At 38.6% G+C, this 25,677-nt stretch overlaps 1 protein-coding gene across 2 annotated transcripts in view; it reads left to right on the plus strand.

Annotated features, from left to right (window-relative positions):
* Positions 1-21,128, plus strand: part of arhgap42a (Rho GTPase activating protein 42a) — a 92,703-nt gene extending 71,575 nt beyond the window's left edge. For both annotated transcript variants that reach the window (XM_064352105.1, XM_064352106.1), the window contains 9 exons: positions 1,147-1,205; positions 1,911-2,016; positions 3,782-3,941; positions 5,382-5,532; positions 7,568-7,981; positions 9,431-9,587; positions 10,947-11,009; positions 13,130-13,209; positions 18,475-21,128. In XM_064352105.1, coding sequence (XP_064208175.1) covers positions 1,147-1,205; positions 1,911-2,016; positions 3,782-3,941; positions 5,382-5,532; positions 7,568-7,981; positions 9,431-9,587; positions 10,947-11,009; positions 13,130-13,209; positions 18,475-18,563 — 1,279 coding nt within the window. In that variant the 3' untranslated portion in view covers positions 18,564-21,128. The remainder of the gene's footprint in view (positions 1-1,146; positions 1,206-1,910; positions 2,017-3,781; positions 3,942-5,381; positions 5,533-7,567; positions 7,982-9,430; positions 9,588-10,946; positions 11,010-13,129; positions 13,210-18,474) is intronic.
* Positions 21,129-25,677: the final 4,549 nt, after the last annotated feature.

Consider the following 25,677-nt stretch of genomic DNA (forward strand, 5'->3'; position numbering starts at 1 on the left):
TTTATTCATCATTTATGTAGCAGTCTTGCAGAATTTAGGATCCATTACACAAAGTGTGCAACTCATAATTACAATTCACAGAGAATAATAACAAATAGACATTCAATCACAAGAAACATTATTATAAACAAAATGTAGCTGTTTGTTTGAATGGTGAGTGATTCTTTCTTCCATGCTGAATTCTGTCCACACCTCCTCCTTTCCTCTTCTCATGTCCCACCTCTTGTACATCTGTATTTTCTTGCCTGGCATTCTCATTTCCCTTAATAAGAACTTGAGTTGCTCCGGATGCTTGTAGGGGAGAACCCAAATTGTCACGTGACAATGGTAAGGTAGAGTGGTCCCAAGGCATGTGAAGAGCAGGTGTCTGAGAGCTACACATGAATTGAACATAACTATATAAATTAAACTAGGATTCATTACCTGAAAGGAGATTTTTTTTTCCCCCTAATCATGCGTACTCCTCAAAAAAAAAAAAAAAAATGAGTGGTTTTCAATGAGTGGTTGATTAGGTTCACTGAGCTGTTGAAATCTACTGAATTGAATGCTGATCCAAATTTTCTGTTCTGTTCTGAATCACTTCGGGAAGAAAAGTATAGATGTTATGCTAAAAAAGATGTTATGCCCTTTAAACAAACAAATAAATATGATGTGCTTGATTAGTAGCGCTTCTTTGTTATTCGGATGAATAATCTTAATCAAAATTGAAATTCAGCTCAAACTCACCACCAGAAAACTAATGACTGAATAAAGCTTTAAGTTCACCCAGGGATTCCTTTATATGCTGTTTGAGCACAAATACACTAACAGAACTTGAACCTCTGAGGCCTGAATTTATGGTCACACTAACAAGCCAGAAAGAAAGGTTGTGTCACTGTAAACATCTGGCCAATTAATTGAAGCTAATACCATGAGCATTTTTATATTGTTTCACTGACCATCACTGTTTTTATACTCCGCAGCAAAGCACCTCTGTTATGCGTCTACAATAAAAAAATTTAAAAATCAAGCTGAAACTAATTTATGCAGTTAATGTGTTATTGTAAGGATTTGGCCCCAAGTAAAGGTGCCTGGTCCACACCGAAATTCTCTAATGTTAAAACGGTGCATTGCCTTCACCTTTTTCCCTTGTTTTTGTTTCACCAGATGCCTCGCAGAGCCTCTCATGACGTACCGGCATCACAAAGACTTCATAATGGCAGTCAGTAAGTAGTGAAACGCCAGTTTCAGGAGAACGAGCGCTGGCATTGGACAGACGCCCCGGGGAGGATGTCGTTAACGGCGCAGATTTACGCCTCGTTTCCTCCAGCTGTCAGTCTGCTTGCCATTTAAAACCTCATAATATTTTCATTTTCCCTTCCTAATGTACTTCCCAGATGTACATCATGGCTCAGATCAATAACAAGTGCTCATCACAAATCTTATCCATCCCTAGGAAAGTAAACAAAGGCCTAACAGCAGCAGAATTTTAAATAGTTTCCCCTCATATTTAAATTTGGTCAAACGGAATATAAGTTTCATGTAGTTAGTAACTGGGGCAACTGTATGTGATGATTTTATTGCTACTTCAAATGCTAGTTGAAATTTTCCTTTACTGTTGTGCCCTTTAGAAAATATCTTAACCAGTCTCAATTTGCTTTAGCAAATAAATAGCTGTTTGTATATAAATTCTACTCTATGCTAAATGTAAAATGCCTGTGTCCATCTAAAGTTGGTAAAGACACATATGAAATTAAAAATAAATGTATGGTAACAGAACATTGTCATGTTAAGAGTTAAAGAATTTCCAGTACGTATCTTATTTAGATCTGGCCAAATCATCAGATGTGCAAACATTCTCTCTCACCCTAAAGTGGTGGCTTCCTTTGAGGCATGATTTCCATGTTAAAGCCTGATGTTTTATATCTCAGAGTCAGACGATCAGAACTACAGGGTCCAAGCTGTCCATGCCTTGGTCCACAAGCTGCCTGACAAGAACAAGGAGATGCTGGACATCCTGATTAAACACCTGGTCACGTAGGTGTTCTTCAAACATGTGTGCTTTCATCACTTGGCTATCAAGTTTCATCGGGGGAAAAAAGGACACAGTTGGTCAACATTTCAGTACAGCGTAGTGGTTAGGGAATGGGATTCGGAGGCCAAAAGGTTACTAAAATTCTGTGCAAATGCCAAATGGGGTGTTGCTGTTGTACTTTGAGCAAGGTAAATGAAAGGTGCAGCCGAACCTGAGGGATACTAATGCTTTGGGAATGGAGGTTACTGTTTTTGCAACTTTCACTGATGTCAAAATATATTTTAAGGATATGAATTCTTTCTTGATTTGGCTTGCTCTTGGTTTGTTATCTTACATGAAAAAATTGCATTTTCATTACAAGAAATGACATTTTGTAGTTGAAGGCCTTTCCATTTATATTTAGTGCTTGTGTTTTTGCATCAGTACATTCAACTAGCATGTAAGAACGCTAACCTAATGTAAGGTAATAGAGTAATAATCAGTAATAATAAGCTGTGATAAAATTTACTTGGTTTGGTGTGGTTTTGTATGATGCTTCCAGTTCCATACCCCGTATTGGTTGACTGGCCAGTCTGTAACTCTGTGGTTTGTATTGCAGGAGTCGTACTGTATTATAGTCAAAGCTCTAAATATACGAGGCACACTAGTTACCCTTTTCTTCACTGCCCTTACATGTGCCTCATCCTGTGATTGCTCAGCAGACAGGTGCTGGCCCTTGGTACAGACATTCTTTATTCCCTTTAATTTTTGGACGTGCAAACACTGGGAATTATGAACTTGATATCCCATTAATGTCCTGCGGCCCCTAACATCGCATGCCTTTGTTGTGGGATCAGTGGATGAGGAGGCGCTGACGGACGGGTGGCTGGGTGCCAGAACGGATCTCTACAGTCAGGGGTTGGGCTTTGTCTTCATTGATAATGTTATTAATAACTTATGAATACGTCCGGTGGTGTAAAATGACCTGCGGGTTAAGTGAGCATGAATTATTGACTGGTTGACGGAGGTTCCCATTTGCAGGATCCTTCTGTATTAAAGGTTAAATACCTCTTTGCTCAGCTCGCAGGAGGAGGTCCAGGCATGGATGAAGCGCAGACATATTACTGCTCTATGCAGGAAGGGCTGTAATTGCATTCAGACCCATGATAAGAGGATGAAACATCTCCAGGGCTTGAGAATGTGCAGGTTATGTGATGACCTTTAAGAGATAATCAAAGGAAAGAAACTTGCTACCTGTGTTTCCTGGTGTTGTTAATACGTTTTTTCATGCTTGTTTGGTTTTTGTATAAAACGTTTTATTTTTTCTGTCATTTTTATTTATTTTGCTTACTTTATCTAATTTGTATAATTTGTATTTACATATTTCTATAGAAATTTGTGTTTTCAGATTTGTGTTTTAAACACAATAAAAAAACTAAAAGAGAATTAATAAAAAATTATAAGGAAAAATGCAACAAATAAGAACTTCAAAGATAAAATCTGAAAAATAGCATCAACAAAGCAAAAGTCAAGCTTCAAAGCTAAAAAAAAGACCCCTACTTCTTGCCCCCTGTTTTGTTTAACCTAGACTCTGTAAAAGTCAGGAGAGCCTTGCCCAAAGAACTAAAGTTGCACTTGCAGGGGGATAACAGACAGTCACAGGCATGTGAGAGTTCTCAAGTTTAGACTGATGTTAGACTTTAGAGAGTTCCTTGGTTTGGCCAGACTGTCATGTGACATTTTGACCCAGTAGTAACTCTGGTAACATTGTTTATTTTTTGCAAACAGGGTGTCCAAGCACAGCCAGATGAACCTGATGACTGTGTCAAACCTGGGAGTGATCTTTGGCCCCACGCTCATGCGCTCCCAGGAGGAGACCGTGGCGGCCATGATGAACATCAAGTTCCAGAACATTGTGGTGGAGATCCTCATCGAAAACTATGAGAAGGCAAGAGAGCCTGGAAATGAACCCACACTAGACCCCAGAGTTCAACACTGCAGCCTTGTTAGTCACTGTAAACTTGGATGATAGTGTAGCTTGCAGCATTACAGGATACATGCCAGGACCAATGAAAACACAGAAATGGGTCATTTATTACTCGTCAGTGCATGTAATTGTTTGACAGGTCAGGTACTAGCTAGAGATACTGGTGTGTTGAAGTCCAAGCTTGATGCACTGCTGGATACTCTCAGTGTGCATAAGTTCATGAACCTAGATCAAGGATTCCCAACCCTGTTGCTGGAGATCTACCATCCTGTATGTGTTCACTCCAACCCTAACAATGCACACTACATTCAACAGCTAGAGATCTCGTTGAGGTGCTAATTAATACGATCAGGTCTGCCAAATTAAGATTGAAATGAAAACCTACAGGATTGTAGATCTCGGGAGCAGGGTTAGGCAGCCCTGGTCTAGATGAATGGCCTTTTCTAATCATAAGAATTATGATGTTTCCATGTTTTTATTATTAAGTACTGTAGCAATGATAGGCATGGTTATGCTTGTTGTGTATGTGTTTATATTTTAGTTTAAATTGGTTACCATTAAATCTCATAGAATGGTCATTTCCATTGAATGGCATTAATTTAGCAGATTCTTTCATCCAGTGAGACTTGCTGTCACACCTGGGGCAAATAAATGTTTGTTTTGGATTCAAATTCTTTTCTACGCTTACTGATGTTGTCTGGTGTATTGGAACCAATTAAATACTCTCAAAAAGTGCAAATACCGCTTTCTGGTCATATTGGCAGCCTCAGTTACACCAGGCAAGATCAGTAGAGTACAGAAAAGTATTTGAATCCAAGAAAAATACACATTTGACCCAGGTCTGCTTGCAATGTAGGAGAGACATACGGGCATTTACTTGAATAATGTGTGCAATAGTGCCTGCCCTGGCTAACATTCAGAACAGCGAGTAAAGATGCAGGATTACATTTAACTTGTAATCCTAGGTCAGGCTTTTGCAGTATGACAACAGTGTGGAGACAGGGATATTTATGTGGGTTGCAAAAGAGCACAGGCAAAATAATGACCTTGTTAATGTCATTTATACCTGACAAAGAATAAATACTGGAAAATATGTTATATCAGATATAGACAGCAGGTGGCACTGTGTGCATGCAAGTTATGCACTGTAAGTTATGTTCAAAAAAAAAGTTATATGAATTAATATTTGTTTTTTTCCCTTGTGTAAAAATAAAAACCAAAAACATTTTGGTGATTGAATTCCCCAAAATTAAGATGGATCAGGATTTATTGATTTTATTTATTTTTAAACTTTGTGTATCAATATTTTCATCCTTAGTCTAAAAAACTTATTGTACTCATTTATTAATTAAGCTAGAGAAATATATGAACATGTGGTAATGTGTCCCTCCTCCCTCACAGATTTTTAAGGAAGCCCCAGATCCCAATGTTCCCCTGCCTCAGCCACAGCCCCGCTCCAGTTCCCGCCGCAGTAAGGCCATCTGCCTGTCTACAGGGCCCAGGAAACCCAGGGGCCTGTACACACCCACCCTGTGCCTGGCTGACGCGGACAGTGAGTCTCTCTGTACCTACAGCATGCGCACACACACGCATGCACATACACGCACACACACACACACACACACACACACTCACGCACACACACACACACATACACACACACAGACACACACACACACTCCCATACTGCTGTCCTTATGAGGACTTCCCATTGACAACATTCATTCCGTAACCTCTAACCCTAACCCTAACCCCAAACATTACATACCTAACCTTAACCCTAACCTTAACCTAATTGTAACCGTAACCCTAAGTCCTAACCCTAAAACAGCCTCTTGACCTTATGGGGACCAGCAAAAGGTCCCCACAAAGATACATTTTCCTCATCTTTCTATACTTGTGGGGACATTTGATTCCCACAAAGATAGTATTACAAGTTAATGCTTGCTCACACACACACACACGCACACACATGCACATACACACACACACACGTACACGCACACACACACAAGCTCGCATGCACATACTGTACTGTATACACAAACCCCCAGCTTGTGCCTAAATGACACAGAATGTGAACCCAGTTTTCGCAATTGTCAGTCTTGTGAGTCAGCGGTATCTCACAGCTGTGGCAAAATGTGTGTCCAACTCAATTTAGGTAATTTCTTGACTACAGTCTGGAGAGCGCCTGCAGTGCACTTGTAAAAGAGGGTGGTTTACTTGGCATAAATTACCTGTAGGTAAGATGGTTTGGTTGAATTAAGGCCAATTGGTTCAACTTCTTTTTTTCCCTTTAATACTACCGTATCAAGGTCATAGCAACGGGCAGTCTCGTTTCATATTCTTGTCCAGGAAATGCCACGTCCATTTCTTTCCCTTCAACAAAGCTTCCTCAGACAAATGATGTTGTCAGGATGGTCTACAAACTAGAGGAAGATGTTTCATGCATTAGCTTTTAGTTTGTGTATTTTTTTCTTAGCTGGATATGGACCTTAGGCATTGATTTATTATGTGTACTTCTTCCTTTTTTATTATAATTTATATTAGTCCTACTGAAACCTTTTTATATACTGAACTATTTTTTTACAGACTAAGCAACACAGTAAATATCCTCCTCTTCAGTTATATTTCAAAGATGTCCTTGTGATGCACTGCAGCCGGCAGGTCCATCTCAGTCAACCAAACCTGTACAAAACCCGAAGAATTATGCGTTATTAATATCAAGCTCTGGTGCAAACTGGAATGCATCGCTTCCATTTATGAGAAAGCTCAAAATTATGAAAAAGAGTATGTCTGAGCACAATTGTTAAAGAAAACAGTTTGGGGGGGGAAAAAAGTGTGTAAGTGAAATAGTCGTATTGAAACACAAGCACAAGATGCACTCAAAAAAGCCATAGCTGTTTTCAGTGGATGAAAAACACTTAATCACTGTGTGTTATTGGAAAACAGTGCTGAGCAGCACCCACCTGCAGTGTAACACTGTTAGACAGGAGACATGCTGAAATGCAACCAAAACAAATAAACAATTGGCGAGATTCTTATAAACCGATGTAACGGATTAGAGCAGAGGAAACAATCGCCCGCAGCATGTTCTGCGATTGGAATTTCCTGCAAGGTCGAAAAACACGTTGCCTCTAATCTGTAATGTTTGTATACACATATTTGCATCTCCAATCTATGGTGATGAGAACAGGTTTCTTGCACAGACAAATACACACAAATACACAAACACACAAGCATGCATACTCAGACACTTACATTCACACACAAACATGAGGTTTTTGTGTCAGATTGTTTGGTGAAACTTTCAGGAATGTGCGGGAGGAGGCTAGAAGGTGCCTGTCCATAAATAGCCAGTGACAGTCCTAGCTCACAGCCAGGACCAAGGATCATTTTTGCGGGCACTATCTTTGTGCTTGGCGCCATTGAATCCAAAAAGGGGGGAATTTTCTGTGGTGAACAGTCACACTCCTTGTGAAGGTTCTTTCCAACCCCCTACCTTCTCTCCCCCTCTCCATGTCTGTCCATCTGTGTCCATCTCTCTCCCTCTCATACTTCCTCTGTCTGTTTCTCTCTTTAATCAGGTGACACATTCAGCAGCAGCCCAGGCAGTACCCCTATGGGCAGCATTGAGTCCCTCTCCTCCCACTCGTCTGAGCAGAACAGCTCGTCCAAAACAGGCTCATCCTCACAGCCTCCAGACAAGCCCTCTTCCTCCGTTGTCGCCCCCTGCTGGTCACCCTCACAGGCCTCTTCTAACGGACCCAAGAGCCCCTCCGGCACTGCCAGCACCACCCCGGGCACCATCAGCTCGCTCGGCACCACCAGCCCCGACTCCAGCTCCAAAGAGGACGCCGCCAAGACGGATGGCGAATCGAAGGACAGCCGGAGTCTGTGCTCGGTCACGGCGGGGGGAAGACGTTCCCCTGGCAGCGCCAGCACGACACCCCTCAACCGTTCCGCCACTCCTTCCCTGCGCTCTCTGCACATCTCAGAAGGTGTGCCGCCCTGTCTCTCCTCTGTCTGCACATGGTCTGAGTAAAGCAGGGGGCTGACCGTACAATGGTCAGAACGGCCAGGGCTGGGTCAATTCCGTGTCAATTCTGTCAGTTCAGGAAACTAATATAATTTCAATTCATTCATGGAAATTACCCATGATGTTCAATTTTCCAGTTGCAATGTTCCGGTTTTACAGTTTAACTCTCAGCCCTGGTAATTATATGTATTATATGTTATATTATATGTTATTATATGTTTTTGCAGTTTATATCTGTTCCTTTCTGCTAAATTATCATTATTTTGTGATAAGTTCTAGTTGTGGATAAATATATCAATGACCCAACACCATATTTCACCATAAGTAGGACGTCCTTATCAACATAAGTGTCCTTCTTCTGATGCCAAACCCACTTTTAGTCTCGTTAGAAAGTTTTAGTCTCATCTGAAAGTTCCTATGCTGAACTTTGAATGGAACCAGATAAATACAATTTCTCATAAAATTACAATTGAAAAAAGTTATTTTCCTCCGAGTAATTGCAATGCTATAATTTTCCGTTTTTCACATCATGTGATATAGCTCATTACTTGTGTTTACGCAGAATTTTTTGCTCATATATATCAAGCGTGGCAATATTTTGTTTTTTGGAGGGGGGAGGGGGAGCACTCTAGTTAATTGAATTCTAGGTCTGTTCATAATTACATCTAGGTTTTTATGATGTTAATATCCTTTTCTATTTTCACTTTAATCTGACCTGGGTTCAGTTATTTTTAATATTTAGACATGAGTAAAACTGATTACCAAGCATTTTTAAACCTTTATTATCACCAGTATTCTCTTTGATTGTATGCTTACATTCAGTATGATTTTCATTCCAAGTTAGTGTTTTTTTTTTTTTACAGCTTTAGTATTAATGCTTGTAGTATTAATATAGTTTACTTTTCAGTGATTTAAAAATTGGTTTTATCGCACATGGAGCGATTAATATCTCCTGGCTAATCTCTTTATTTAGCATATTTCTGATAGTCGAGAACATACATGTATTTGCTCCTGATAAATATAATGAACTCCATTAATAGGAACACTTGAAGAAAAAGTTTTCCTCAGTCCCCTAATGCCATCCTTTAAACACAAGATTGCCTTATTTTTCTGGGAGAATGGAGAGATGAGCACATCCTAAAAATAAAACTAGATGTAAGTGATACCGACTAGTCACTATGTTGACCTTGCTATTCATGTTTATTTGTTTGGCTCACTCTGTGTGGAAAGGTAATAAAAATCAGTGCAGGGAGAGTGTGTACTCTTGTAGGGAGTGTGTCGGTGGTGAGTTTTTCCAGCTAGGTTGGGAGAGTGTTGGTTTGGGAGTTTGGAGCTTAATGCAATGTGGAGATTTGTGAGGTGGAGATTTAGCTTTATGTGGGCAGTTGAGTGCATTCTCTCCTCTCCCTAGGTCGGCGAAGCCACAGTGGTTCTGTTCAGAGTTTGGTGTCGCTGGACCAGAGGGACTGCCCCAAACCCCACATCCACCCGGATCTGCCCCCCAAACTGGTCACCCGGCCTAGAGTGGACACCTGCTCCAGCAATGGCTACCAGAGGCCTGGATCAGTGTAAGAGCTTAGTGCAGTGGTTAAACAAATGAAGAACTGGCTGTATAACTTCAGCAATGCCGGTTCAAATCGCCTTTGGGGTGCTAATGTCAACCAGAATAGTTTCAGTAAATATTCTGCTGTATATACAGTCTCTGTTGTCAGTTGCTCCATTAATACTGTATATTCATGGCAAACAACTGGCTCTTTATGAACATATGGCATTTCCATTTAATACCATAGATCACTTTCTGGGATTTCTGTCTGCACTGAAAGATATTTACAGAAGTTTATGACATCCTGTCAGCTTTACAATGGTTGGTGTATGTGTATTCTGGGTTCCTGGCATAAGACAAGAAAATACGCTTCAAACAAATCAAAAATAGCTTATGGAGGATTCAGGACTTCATAAACTTCTGTAAGTATCAAAAATATCCTTGATTGCACTTAAAAATTGTTTGAGAAATTCAAAACAAACACTAAAACCAAAATATAAATAGTGAATAATAAAAAAAACTTTTCTCTTTAACATCTTCCCAGAGCATTATTTTAGTTTCTCCTCAGTTATTCTATTTATTAATTCATCCTGTGTTCTTTCAACCATCACTTTTTATTGTCTGTAATGTAATGATCTATGTGCAGCCTGCATATTACATTACATTATATTAACTTGGCGGGGGCTTTTATCTAGACTGACTTACAAAAGTTAACGTACAGTCATTGTATGTCATATTTATCTCTGCCTGCATTCAGTAAAACGTTGATCACAAAAGAACAGGCAGATTTACAGCGCTTCCCAGACACAGGATTGAGGTCTAATCTCTCACAGGCCTGTAGAAGGGTCGCCGTGACCCGGGACTCCATCTCGGTTTTCTAAATAACTGCCTACCTCTCAGGATGACATACCTACTCAAGTAACGCGTGCTCCCTAATGTTTTTCATCTTGCTGTCACCCACAGTTACTCCCACTCGTAACGGGAAAAAAGGAAATCTGATAACAGAAAATCTGCTGTGCTAATGTTAGCCAGCTAGCAAACTAATCATCGAGGTCAGTTATTCTCAATTAGTCACACGGCAGAGCTCTTATTTCTCAGTAGTCTAAAAAACAGACAACAATAAACCAAATATGTGAAATAATTTATACTTGATGCTAGACCTCCCTAATTATATTCTAGTTCACTTTAAATACAATGTATCTACAATGACCCACCTTGTAGGCATTATTTCACAAGCACATTATTATAGAGGGGGAAGTGGAGGCATTGCATTTTAGCTTTACCAGAAGGACAGTGGAAGAGCAACAGTGGTATGTAGCCTGTGGTGTGAATGTTACGTATTTTGAGGATGTGCTGTGCCTGATCTGCAGTGTTTCTTTTGCAGTGTTGCAGCAAGAGCCGTGCTCTTCGAAAATCCTGCGACCTCACAGCCGACTCCTGTTGGGAGGTAGTTTGGAGACTGTCTACACACACACACACACACACACACACACAAATATACTGTGCACAAATGTCACATATACATACATATGTCACACATAAATACTGTCCTAGGGTGAACCGTGTCTCACGGTCAAGGGAGGTTATAGGAAGGATCAGGAGGCAGGAATTCAGCAGAATTGATATTGTTTTTAATTTTTCTTCCAGCAGCAAAAAAGGAAATAATAAATATTTAGAAGTGTTCAGTCTTGTCTTAGTCTAATCCAAAGTTGCACTCATTGCAACACATGCAATAACTCACAGCAGTTTTTCAGACCTATCCCCCCCAGCAGTCCCGACTGGCTTTTAAACTCTTCAGCCTCCCACTAAAGTGGACAAACCACATTCAAATTCCTGCTGGGCAATTAGATACAATACAAACAAAGTTTACACCTCCCCTCCCCTTCGCTAAACACAATAGGTGCGCTTATTCCTATAACAATGCGCATACCCTGGCCTGCCATTTGCGAGTGGGAAACCAGATGTGACAAACATATTTGAGCGTGAGTAATGAATAAAAAGCAATTCACATTTAAACAGCATTTATACAATTCTCTCAGCTGTTCCATGCCAAGCGAATTCATTGTGCACGTATTAATTCGTAAACGTATTAATTGAGGGCGACATAGCTCAGGAGGTAAGACCGATTGTCTGGCAGTCGGAGGGTTGCCGGTTCAAACCCCGCCCTGGGTGTGTCGAAGTGTCTAAGCAAGCAAGACACCTAACCCCTAACTGCTCTGGCGAATGAGAGGCATCAATTGTAAAGCGCTTTGGATAAAAGCGCTATATAAATGCAGTCCATTTACCATTTACCATTTCATTCACATATTAATGCAACAGACGTGAGAGAAAAGATGTACAGTGAATTATGAGAGTTTGTAAAAGTTTATTTTTAAGGTGGGAAATTGTCTGGGAGTGAAAGATACGGAAGTGGCGGGTTTGAGCACTTTGATGCTTAACGGCACGCTCATGATCATGTGTGCTTCAGCACACAAAGGCGCGCTCATGATAATACGTGCCCGCATCATTATCACACATACAAACATGCACAATCTTTCACTCATGCACACTGAACAACACTGTCACTCACTAACACACACGCAAACACACATGGGCTCAATCATGGGCTTAATGACTATATTTACAAACATTGCTCTCTGTTCATCCATTCCTAGTTTAATGATTGATTAAATAAAAACATTAAGAACCATGACCCTTACATGGAAGTCTGTTTGTGAGCGACATTACATTAATTGCGTTAAATCTACTGAATACACATAATGCATGTCAACCAAGGGGCCAAGACCAGGCTTTTTTTTGAAGCTCACTTCCTGGTCTTGTTGAGAGACATTGCTGCGTATTTGACTCCAGTATAGGTATTTCAGCCACCCGTTTCAGTGAAAGTCAATGGCACCAATACGGTCAAAGACCTGGACTTCATGACCATTTTGGTACCCCCCTTTTCCCTATTGTCTCTGGTTACAATTTGTACAACATGGTGGCACAAAAACACTCTTTGTAATCCCACGGAAGGTCAGTGAGTGACGTCACAATCACTTTGTCCATTTTTTTAGTGATGTCAGCAAGCAAAAGGGAATTGTCGCCTGTTCAAATTATAACTGGATTGATTAGGACTAACCTGAGCAGCGATGTCGTTTTTGACCGCAAGTTGAATATAACTGTTTCAGGCAGTGTGGAGCAGGACCAAGATGATTTCAGTACTTGGTTTTAATTATTCTGTAATGGAAAACATTTTACATTGTCATTCATTATTGTCTTGTTACACGAAAATGTCAAAATTTGCCATTAGCTGAGCTTTTAAATACCACACAGTAGTGACATGTAATCTCCAAACACTCCTTTCCATGGTGGGGATGCCATTTCAATATTATTCCAAGGAGGTGTGGTAGCAAATTGATTAGTCCATTGACTCTATTCATTAATGTACTCTCCAGCAATACTAATAGAAAAGAAATGTGTTAATTTGCTTTTTTGTCAATGAAGGAGGACTAGGATTATGTGCCAGCCTCTGAGTGACCCTCATGTATGGCACCCCTCTAATTGTGCTCCTTCTTTATGATATTGCAGAGATGCAAAGGCCATGTACTCCTGCAAGGCAGAACACAGCCATGAGCTCAGCTTCCCCCAGGGGGCGCTCTTCTCAAATGGTGAGTAGCCCAAAAAAGCCAACCAACTAGCAGCAAACCCCATGGTACACTGGCTTCTTGGTGTCAGTTCAGATAAATTCAAATATGCTTTTTAGCATGACCACACATAGGTATCATATTGCTGAAAACAATCATTTATATGAGACTCAACAATAACAACATAAATTACATAAGATTTGTGCTCACTTGAAAAACCTTAATGTAATTGATAAAAAAATAAATCATAACATATATAATAATAATAATAATAATAATAACCACTGCCGATAATTAGTGGGGTCAAAGCAGCATGTGGCAATTATGAATTTTTAAGCTGAAAGGATACATATTGGATGAATGATAAAAAAATTTCTCTGTCACAAAATTTTACATGGTATTCCCTAACTTTGAGGTCAACATACATACAAATTTCAATGACGATCAGACACATCACATTCCCACTGACAACGGATTGGCTGATGGCGGCCATTTTTTTCAGATATGACTTTAGTATTGTACATCCAATGGCAGACTGACACAAAGACATAGCATGCAAAGATTCAACTTGATTGGTTAAGCAGTTGAGAGGCATTTTTATTTATCTTTCTCTTACAGTGCCAACTATTGGCAAATTAGCATGCTGCCTCAGAGGCAATCACTGGACCTGTACTCAAAGTTTTGTGATGATTGGACAAAGCGTTCACTAGTTACAGCTGTTTATACAAATGGCCATGCCCACAACTGCTGATTTGCATATTCATTTTCAGACTCCACAAATTCTTTTAAGCCTAATTTTGTGACACTCAGCTAAACGGCCAGAAGTTGGATTTGTCAAAAATTCTAAATGGCGGAAAAACTAAATTGCTTCCAATGTTGTTTCTTGAGGCAAAGACACGTGTTGAGTCTTTCCAGAGCTGTAGCATACACAATTTCAGTCCAATTGGTCAAACAGTTGAAGCGTTATAGGCATGTAAACTTATTTGGTTCTTATAGTGCCACCAATTGGCAAACAGGCACCAAAACCTGCATGCTTATTCATGGATGGTAAAAATGGCCATGCCCACAACAATTTATTGACGTGTTGCGGCCATATTGTTATGTAAAGTCTACATTTTTTTGATAATTATTGAGGTTCAGTCTTCAGAGATTATTTCTAGCCTAATTTCCTGACAATTGGCCAAATGGTCCCAAAAAGTTAGCAAAAGTAGGTTTTGCAAAAAAAAGAAAAGAAAAATTGGGAATTTAAATTTTGTTTGGCATGAGCCAAGGAATCTGTCGATTCTAGACCTCACAGGGTTATGGGCCAAAATGTAAATGGTTGCATTACAGTGCCACTATCTGGCCACTAGGCATCATTGTGATAACTGGAGTATTGGGGGGGGGGGCATAGGAACATACCTGCCTAGTGTCATAGCTGTATGATTTATGATTTTTGCTTGCAGTTTTAGGGAAGAATAATTTTTTTTAAATTTAAAAACAGACCGAAAACCATTGGGTTCCAGCAGCTTTGCTGCCTGGACTTCCTAATATGAATAATAATAATAATAATAATAATAATAACCATTAATGAGTCAGAGTTAAATTTACCATCTATACCTTGTATTTTGACACTCCATGCTGGGCTGCAAAAGGTGCTGTCTGTTCCTCTTCCAGAAGGTTACATAATTTTCTCCCTTTTGCTGAAAGCTTTGGATTATGTTTATGTAATTTAGTAGTAAATTGTTTTCTGATTTCTGAATATCATAAAAATGAAGAAAGTACAATTAGTCCTTCCAGCCCCTGAAAGACAGGGGGGAAAACAACACACATATGGGAGGCAGTTGTACAGTGGAAAATACAAGCTAAAGGAACTTTACCAAAAATAACACATCCATAGAAAGCTCTTCTTTCAGAATCCAAAATGGCTTGGCTTCCAGGCAGTCTCTCAGGTCACAGTACCCTGCTACTGTAATGTTACGATCACTGCAGCGTATGTCAGTAATTTAGAAAGCCTCTTTTTTCTCACGCCTTGCTCTGCCTCAGATATAGCCGATGATTTTCATGTGTATGCCACCCTCTGAAAATGAATTCCAAGCCAGATCCGGGCAGCCTGATGGAACAGAGTTTGCTCCATTCAGATATGGTTCCTCTGACAGAGAAACTGCTGTGGTCCTACTTGACTTTTCCCAGTGTTTGCCTATTTTAGGATGACATTATGAATCATAATTTGACCCTGTATATCACAAAAAAAAAAGATGTAGTACAGCACAGGCTCCCAACCCCGGTCCTGTCCCCCTTGTGACTTTCCTTCCAACCACATTTGGTGTCCTTGAACTATAACCAGTAGGTAATTGTTTTTAATTTCGGCACCTTTAATGACTAAATGGCTAAATTAATGACTAAATTATTTACCCTCTTAATGATATTGCTTGCTTAGAAATACATATCCTGGTATTCATTTTCAATGTCTTTCAGTCAGATCAGAACAAATGTTAAACTGGTTAAAAAGGTTAGTAGTTTAATAGCGTTCACTGTTACTCCAACAAATATTTAGATTTTCTGCAATGTGGTGTAGTAAATGTTTCCTTTTGAAAGAGGTTGCATCTTAATCGATGGACCTACAGCTGGAATCAGTAAAGTACAGACACTTGAAACTGAATCATGTGCAAACTAAGCAAATGGCATTGAGCCAAGCATGCATTGTGTTATCCTGTTTAAGCACAGTATGTCTTCAGTAGCCTTGACTGGTAAACAGATAAGCATACAGGAGGTTGCACAGGACCAGAATTTGGAACCCGTCAAGTCCAGTGATTCTGTGTTATTTTATTCTGGTGTACTCAGCATGTGTGTCTCATTTATGTTACCAGTCAAGTTTAGCTTCTATTTTTTCACTCACGATTTATGGCAGTAATTCAAAAAGAACAGCCTGACCTTTCTGGACATATGCCTCTTTCCGTAATTAAAACCGAAACGGTCACATTTGGTCTCTGTGAATCGAGTGTAAATACTGTGCTGCTTTGCTGTTGGGGAAACTTTGCTGAAGACTCAAGGACTTGTTAACCCAAATGTAGTTTAATGTTTATGGTGTTATTGGAATTTTCTTTTTCAAATTTGTTTCAAAGGGCTACCCTGTGGGTCAGCTGAAAACCGTGCTCGCTTAAAGTGCATGCTGGGCTTAGTATCGGCTGGTAGATGCCTCCTCAGTGGCATTAGCTGATTTGGGAGACTGCTGTGGAAGGGTAGCCAGCTTCATCCTGATTGGGGGTTGGGTGGGTTTGAATCAGCCATGGTTCCTAAAATCTCAATAAAAAACATTTTCAACATACAAAAATGTGAAGTTACTGTACTTTAATTAAAACTTTTATGGACCAAACACGTCTGGAGAGGTTTGTAAGATTCAGTATTTATTTAAAAGGCCTAAATACAGTATTTGTCATTTTTATCGATGTTTATTTGTCATGTTTATTTATTCACCCCCCCCTCCCCCCCCTATATACATATTGTAAATGATTGTTTCTTGCTATAAATGTCTGTCTGTAAATGTGAATGTTATACACTGCTAGAATAATTTCCCCATGGGGATAATAAAACAATATATTTTGCAATCTATATTTACGTTGCAAATAAACAAAAATGTGACATTTTGTAAAATTAACTTCACAACCAAATATAATTTTTCATCAGCTGTTGAAAACATTAATTTAAATGATGTCTTCTTCTGTGAGACACTATGATGAGACATAAAATTCTCTTCATATGGTAAGGTGAAAAAACACAGGGCCAGTTTACATGAGATAATTGTTGAATTTGTGTGAGCCAAGATAGCCAATATTGTTTGTTGTAACTTCACCTCATTTTCATTTTAATACTTTTAATGGCAGGCCTAGATTTAGCAAGGTTTAATGAATTCCTTATTTTTGTACTGTTTGTTATGAGTAACTGATAATTATAATGCATATAAATTCATGAACTATAAGATCATTAAATCTAGAGAGAGACATGCAAACACAAACACATTCTAGCTCAAAGAAACACGTAGGCGTGGATCCAGTCAGTTTTCCTTTACCATGAATTGAAAATACATTAAAGTGTTTTAATGGGTTATTGTATTCACAATAAACTTACTAATTGTTTTTATGTATGTAAATGATCTACAGGCCATGCTAACATTAATTTTAAAATGTACTGTTTGCAAGGTAGCTACAGTAGCCTAGCTAAAAAGTAGTTGATGCTAGAAATGCCACAGCAGTAAATTTGACTGTTGCTTTAAGAAAATCAATAAATCTGCTGTTATGAAATCCATATGGCTCCCCCTGTATGACATTACAATATTAATATTGCATAAGGAAATAAAGTTATTAAAACGTACATACTGAAATGGCCATGTGTGGTCAAAATGACTAATTTATCTTGCCTGTATGCTTGATCATTTTGATTGCTGCATGTAACATTGTTGTGAAAGGACTCCTGTAGTACCCAGCTGCAACCCCACAAAATAGGTCATGAATAGGCCTACAGAATGAGTCATGAATAAGCCTGGGTAACGAAACCCGGTAGCACTATGGCACCAGTTCCCATATGACCCGCACCTACCGGACCGAATTACACTGCAGATTTCGGTGCAGTCATCACTAACATCACACTCTCTCTGTCAAATAAGTCAGTGACAGAAGGTACTGTTAGCAAGCCAGCTAATGTTAAACTTGGGCAAAATGCTAAAAGCAAAACTGTCTAAAGCGTGGCTTTATTTTACCCAAAAGCATTCAAAGAACAGGACTTGCCTTTGCAGTAAAGAAAGATGTTCTTTAATGTCGTCCTTTGCTCTTTATTTAACTTGAGAGAAGGTAGACTACTGGTTTAGGGCAGGAAATGCTTGCCCATTTTGCCTCATTATATGCCAAAATGCCAATTATATGCTTAAGAATTATATATAATATATATTTCTGGTAAGTGTACTACTGGTACCACATCCATACCATACTGTATATGGTCAAAGACAAACAGTACATTCAAAGTATGGTTTATGCTGTGCAAATTTCACAACTACATTGTTCACACATATTCACTTTATTGTTCCTTTGTTTCTTTGTTTTGTTTATTGAGGTAAAACTGTTCTGTTCTAAGCAAGGTAGTGTTGTTGCTTCGGTTTGTTTTCAGTGTGATAATGTTAGTGGGTTTGTCTTTTTCCACTAAGTGCGGTAGTGTTGTTAGTATTTATTTCGTTTTTTTAAGTGTGACTGTTGATTGGTTTGGTTTTGTATTTAGTAAGGTAGTTACTAAAGGTTTATTCTGTTCTTGTGCCTGCAGTGTACCCCTCAGTGGAACCCGGCTGGCTCCAGGCAACATATGATGGAAAAACGGGGCTAATCCCCGAGAATTACGTCATTTTTCTCTAACAAGTTCTGAGGACAGAGCCGTTTTGGTACATTTCATGGTATCCATGGTAACCATATCCTGTACAAAAAGCATTGTAATGGCAGCTTCCCAGTAGCATGGCTGCTCCTATGAATTCTGTGCATAGTTGATATGCAGGAAAAGACAAACCTCAACCATAAAGTATATTAATTTTGTAATATATACATTAAGATGAGGATATTCCCTTCTGTATATGGAACTATATGAGATGACAATAATGTGTGTAAAAAATTACTTTTACATCTTTTCTAACTGTCAGATGTGGCCAAAATTATATTTTAATATAAACAATATTAGATTTCTAGCCTCTTACTTTGATTTAGAATTGTTTCAGTTCTAAAATACTTTATAAAAATAAAAAAACTAAGATTTACAGACTAGCAGTGCTCCCACAGACTTGCTTTTGGAGCACCTTCTAACACTATGTTTCTAAAGATGGAAGGATTTTCCGTAGCCTGTTGCAGGCCATCAGTATTAAGGTACCACAGTAATTATCTTTTCGTATTATTTATACCAATGTTTCTGTGTTAAATGGCAACCTGGGTCTGTTCTATAAAAAATCATTAATTAACCCAGCAGTTATTTTTAACAGATGAATTCTGTTGAATATTAGTTACACAAAACAGATTATTTGAAACCAAAGTAGATACTTCTTTACCACAATCAAAAACCAAGTCAACAAGGCCCAAAGGGTCTTAGAACTTATCATGTTGCATAAGGCATGGAATTACCCTGTGGGCCTTTTAATTTTCAATAAAATCTGACAGGGCTGAACATCTCCACATTAATGTCAGAAAACAATTCAGTCCAATCATTCATTTCTGTAAATATGTGTGTACAGCACCTTTTTAAAAAATTTTGTAAGCTCACATACAAAATTAGATTTAACCCAGGGTGAAGGTGAAGGTTTTGTATATTCTCTGAAAAAAAAAAAAGATGGAGGGACTCCGCCAAACTCAGTTTTGACTCTTCATCCATCCTGGAGAAAAAGATCTACCCAGAATGCTCCTCCCATGGGAGTGGCTGTGAGTTGTTTGACAAAATGACAGAAATCAGTTATGCGTTGTGTTGATCAGTTGTGCACTTTTAATAACCGTCAAGGTACGTTGTTGCAAGTTTGTGCCGTTTTTTTGTTTGTTTTTGTTTTGTTGTTTTTTTCCACCCTTCCTTCTCTGCCTCGAATCAGTTTATCTGCATTCCACACTGTCATTGATTAAGCAACTCATCTGAACACATTTTATACAAATACTTTTTTTTGTAATTTAATTAAAAATGTTCTATGGAAACACAAAAAAAAAGGAAAAGGGGCATTATGGGTGAATTTAACAAACCAGAACTGAATAGAATTGAAGTACTGTTTACGCTTTTTGCATTGGAAGTGGCCGCCAATTTCAATTATATGTCCTAAAATGTTGGGTTTGCTTGACTAAAAGACTGAAATGTTTCAGTTATTGTTATATGTTGTTAAACCATATTTTTGTAACTCCCTTCAATCATATTTATTTAAATGTGCATGTTTGTTAGTACGAGAGAATAACTTGAGGATTTACATAATTTTACCATCTCTAAATTAATCCACCATCTTAATGTTCATAGAAAGAATTAGGTAAATAGACTCATTGGGCCTCGTTCACAAAACCATTCTTAAATTTGTCTTACTTTTGTTTGTAATAAAAGTTCATATAAAAAACCAGTGGATTCATGAAACGTGCACAGATTTTCAATTTTGTGAATATCGCTGGTGTATAGGATGACGAATGTCAGTTGTTTGTAAATTGGATGCATGTACCTGTTTATGGTGATTTTCATAAGGAAACACCCTATCAATCCTATAAAAGGAATGCCTTTTATCATCAGCAATGTATCACTGTCCACAAACATGTCTGCACAGCCCCTAATGACACCTTTGTCCCCAAGGCACAATTAGCCAAGTAATCCTAAAGAAAACAAAAACTCAGTTAAAACTGGCTAATCCACTCTGCAAACTAAGTAAAACAAAAATTGAAATCAAAGACTAGTGGAAATTTTGAGGTTATTCAGATTGGTAAACATTTCGGTTGTTAATATGAGGTCTGTTTCCAAACACACATATGTTTTCTAAATTAAATATTCCCAAAGAATCAAAATTTCCCCAAGAACAAATTCAGATAAGAAAAAAATGAAGGCTTAAATGTTTGTGAAAGTATTTGTGAGCACAGTTTACAATCAAATCTGATGAAAGGTAAGTTTTGTGAATGAGGCCCATTCTTTTTAGGATAGTGGGATTAGTCCAAAGAGCACATTGCATGTGTCAGTTCTATAAGGTATTGCTTTGACAAAGATGGCACTTACACTGTAATACTGAATTTTTAAATTTTATTTTCCTAGTACACTGGTGTACTAGCATTTGTCCATATCGCATTACTGCAACAAGTAGTTAATATTCAAATAAATAATATTATAACACTACAATAGATTAAATTAGCTTGATATTTAAATATTTGTTTGTATTATCATTGTATCTTAAGCACTCGCTGTTTTATATATTGAAATAAAAATGAAAAATATTTTCAGGATTTGTCCTTTATTTAAAAAAAAAGCTGATGAAACAGCATACGCATGTGCAACAATAAATGAGACTATGTTGTGTGGCTCTATATGAATGTATTTTTTACCATGTGAAGATGTCTAAGATTGAACGATAAGTGTGGTTATTCAGTCGCCTATCCAAGGAACTTGGTAAGAAATCCTTTTGCTCAAACTTGCCTGGGACAACTAGCCAATCGCACTGTGTACTAACAAACAACCTAGCTTGATTACCATTGTTTAGCCTATCAGCTCAGTTAATGGAGTGTCGATAAAGTCAGTGAAAATATTAAACAACATGCATGAAAAAATAAGTGAAATGAAAAACATTCATGTTCCCTCTATTTATTCCAGTTAACTACACTTAATTAGTTTAGTCTCTTTCTTAAAAAAAAATAAAAATAAAAAAAGATTAGATGCTCAAACATGCTATTACATGTTAAGTGCTATTACATTTGGACAGTTGGTTGTTGCTATGTACAGTGCCGTGAAAAAGTATTTGCGTGCTTCCTGATTTCCTCTATTGTTGCTTATTATGCCTCCGCGACGGCACAGTCTGTTTTCGGGTTGTTTGTCTGTCCGTCCGTCCGCCCGTCCCGATTCTTGTGAACGCGATATGCATTGAGGGAGTCCAAGTGGCACAAATGTCCACTTGGACTCAAGAATGAACTGTTAGATTTTGGTGGTCAAAGGTCATGGTCACGTTTTTTGCCATAACTCAAGAGGTCATACGCTAATAATGACAAAGTTTCACACAAATGTCTAATAGGACAAAATGATGAAGTGATGACATTTTATATCCAAACGGTCAAACAGAGCACTGGCTACTGGTTGGTGGAGGCATTCAACCGCGAGGCAGTATTTTAGTTTTTCATACTAAATGGCTTCAGATCTTTAGAAAAAATTTAATATTAGACAAAAGGGAAACCATAAACACAAAACATTTTTTAAATAATTTAATTTATTTAATGAAAAAAGTTCAGACACCCATATCACCCAAGTAAGTGTAAGTAATTACCCATTAGGTATTCAATCAACCAATTTACCAAATTTAATTGATAATTACGTGAGGGTTGTTAAGACAGACACGTTATAATTATTTGTTTTTACTATTCTATAATTTGTTGAGGTGTTTTTCCATACACCTCACTCACATTGAATCTTACCATTACATGACAAAGTTTATACAGGCACACTGCGAAAATAAAAGAAAATTCCAAAAGAGATATCAAAATAAATTAGTGCAATATATCACTCTGAAAAGTTACAAAGCCATTTCTAAGGCTCTGGGACTCCAACAAACTACAGTGAGCGCCATGAAATCCAAATGAAGAACACTTGGAACAGTGAGTGGCCAGGAGTGGCCAGCCTGCCAAAATTCCTCCAATGGCACTGTGACAAATCATCCAAGAAGTCACAAAAGATCCCAGAAGAACATCCACAGAACTGCAGGCCTCTCTGTCCTCAGCTAAGGGCAGTGTTCATGACTCCACAATAAGAAAGAGACTGGACAAAAAAAGGATTCAAGGGAGAGTAGCAAGGCAGAAACCACTGCTAACCAAGAGAAACATCAATGCTTGTCTCACATTTGCTAAAAAGCACCTGCATGATTCCCATGCCTTCTGGGATAATGTTCGTGGACAAATTAATCAAAAGTGGAACTTTTTGGATGACACAGGTCCCTATGTCTGGTGTAAAGTAAATATAGCATTTCGCTGTAAGAACATCATACTTACAGTCAAACATTGTGGTTGTGTGATGGTGTGGGGATGCTTTGCTGACATTAATTCTGAAATTGACTGAAAAGAAACAAAATTAAAGTTTTGGAGTGGCCTTAAACCCTACAGGCCATCAGTCTTAAGGACTGAAATGACCAGTTCATGCTAGGAAACCTAACAATTTGTCTGAATTAAAGCAGTTTTGCAAATATGAGTGGGCTAAGATTCCTCCACAGCGATGTGAAAGATTGAGATCAAATTATAGGAAGTGTTTGGTTGTTGTTTTTGCTGTTGAAGGTTGTGCAACCAGTTAAGTTCAAGGGGGAAATTACTTTTTCCCATGGGTGATAATGGGTGTTTTAGATGAATGAAACTAACATTATAATAAGTGATAACAATAAAATGCCATCTTGGCAGCTGAGAGGATATTCGCCTCCTAACCTAGCTACACATAATTGGTAACTAAAATCAAAAAGAGGCTCTGGTGAAATGGTACTATTTTACCTGGCAGAATGTTGGCTATTTTAGCTAATTAAGATTAAGATTAGCTATGGTGTCACGATAGATATTGAGGTTTACGTTATTGCTGGCTCTTTGTTTATGTTGTACTAGCGTCTCATGAATCCTGTGAAGTTGTGAGATATATTTTTGTTTAATCTGATCAGATTTTCAGATGTATGTTCCCTGCTTGCCATTCCTGTTTCCCCAGTTACGTGTTTGTCCATAACCAAACGGAAAATTTGATCAAACCAAAGGTTTCTACACAGAATATTCTTAAGCCGCGTTTCCACTGCAGGAACTTTACCCCGGAACTAGGAAGCTTTTGAGGAACTCAGTGCGTTTCGACCGCAGGAACTAGGGTCTAAATTTAGTTCCGGGGGCTTCATTTTACCCCCAAAAAAGTTCCTGCTCGGGGGGTAGTTCTTTCCAAAAGTACAGGAACCTTTGGGGTGGAGCTTGCAGCACTGAACATTTCTGATTGGTCGAGCACTCGCAGCATTTTTTTTTTTGTTTAGTCCAGCCAACATTTTTTTTAAATCTGCAGCCGCAAACCAGTTTGTTTTCATAATAACTTGAAATCAAACTTGTATGTTATGCGGCGCAGTAGCCTACTTTTGGTTCTAGCCTGCCAACGTCTTGGAATTATAACGTGTGCTCTTCTGTTCTTTTCTTGCTTTAGTATTCGTTTTATAAAATGCTAAGCATTCGTGCTGGGACAGCATATTACGTACCAAAACATTCAAACGGTTTAATTTGGTTGCTGAATATTTTCTTCCGGATTTTCTTTGTTAGCCCGTTGTAATTGACTCAAAACGTTTGATACAGTTATGTGAGGTATGCGGTAGTTATGCGTAATTTACATTGGTGATACAGTAAAAGCAAACTGGAAATCACCTTCCGCACTTTTTGTCAGGGTAAAATAACAGGTTAATTCTAGTAATCGTCCCTTTTGCTTTTTCAGACTGCCGTAATTTTACTCTGCCAGCAGTAAAATTCGGCTAGCAGTATCTTTTTTGAAGGAAAGCAAACGGTGGCTGTACCACTGCTAATTTAAATTTTCACGCAAGTCCGAGTTTTCGTTCTATTCTTGTCATTTTGCGATTAGCCTATATTGAATTGACGATGAGAAAGTAATCAATTCAACAGCAAATTGTTTACAACGTTTGCATGTTTTCTGTTGTTGTTGCCAGTTATTTGTGGAATGTGAATGCATTCTGTCACCTCGAATGTCAAGACATGAAAGTGGATGTTCGCATAAAAATAATGAATGTGTTTGAGAGGATATATAAAACAGTTACAATCTGACTATTAGCCTGTTATATCCTATTTGTTGCATAACAACGGTCCAAGTTCAACCACCAACGACAGTTTTGCTTGACAACGGTAAAATATGCCCAAACGACTGCGGAAGAATATTTCAATTTCAGGTGATTAAATCGATAAAAATCAATAAATACAAAAGTAACCATATATAGTCATTGTTGGTAACCCGTTGTATATAAGTGGAATAAACCCCTCCGGGCTGTCCCGGTTATTAGAAAATAATGTTGGCTACTTCGGTGGTAGTATGGGGTTACAGAAGAAATCATAGGACAGATGGACCGACGACAACGTCGCTTTTTCATACGTCAGTGGGCTAATTTGCCTAATCTTCGTGGGACTTTAGACCGCGGTGGAAACGCAGACAACAATGGGCTGAAGGAACCATTTAGTTCCTTGAAAAGTAGTTCCTAAAAGGGACTAAAAGTTCCGGGTACTTTTGGTGGAAACGCGGCTTTAGAAAGTTAAGGTCAGGGGTCGTACAGAAGGTAAATAGGTCAAGAGTCTACTGTACTAATGTTATAATTCTATGACTGGCCAGTGGTCGCAGAGTTTGGATTTTTTTGGACAGTGCCCACTGTACAAGCCTCTGGAGGCAGTGTTATGATCTGGGGTTGCTTCAATTGGTCAGGTCTAGGCTCAGCAAGTTAACGGCAATAAAATGAAGTCAGCTGAGTACCTGAATGTACTGAATAACCAGGTTATCCCATCAATGGATTTTTTCTTCCCTGACGGCACGGGCATATTCCAGGATGAGAATGCCTAGATTCATCAGGCTCAAATTGTGAAAGAGTGGTTCTGGGAGCATGAGGAATCATTTTCACACATGAATTGGCCACCACAGAGTCCTGACCTTAACCCTATTGAAAGTCTTTGGGATGGGAAGATCTCGGCCAAAAATGAATGCAATTCCGGACGGAAATAAATGTTGTGATGTGGCATAAGGTTGTCGAAATAATGCCACGACAAATGTGCACCGCAATCAAAGCTA

This window comes from Anguilla rostrata, chromosome 9 (assembly GCF_018555375.3).
Source record: "Anguilla rostrata isolate EN2019 chromosome 9, ASM1855537v3, whole genome shotgun sequence".
NCBI classification, from domain to species: Eukaryota; Metazoa; Chordata; class Actinopteri; order Anguilliformes; family Anguillidae; genus Anguilla; species Anguilla rostrata.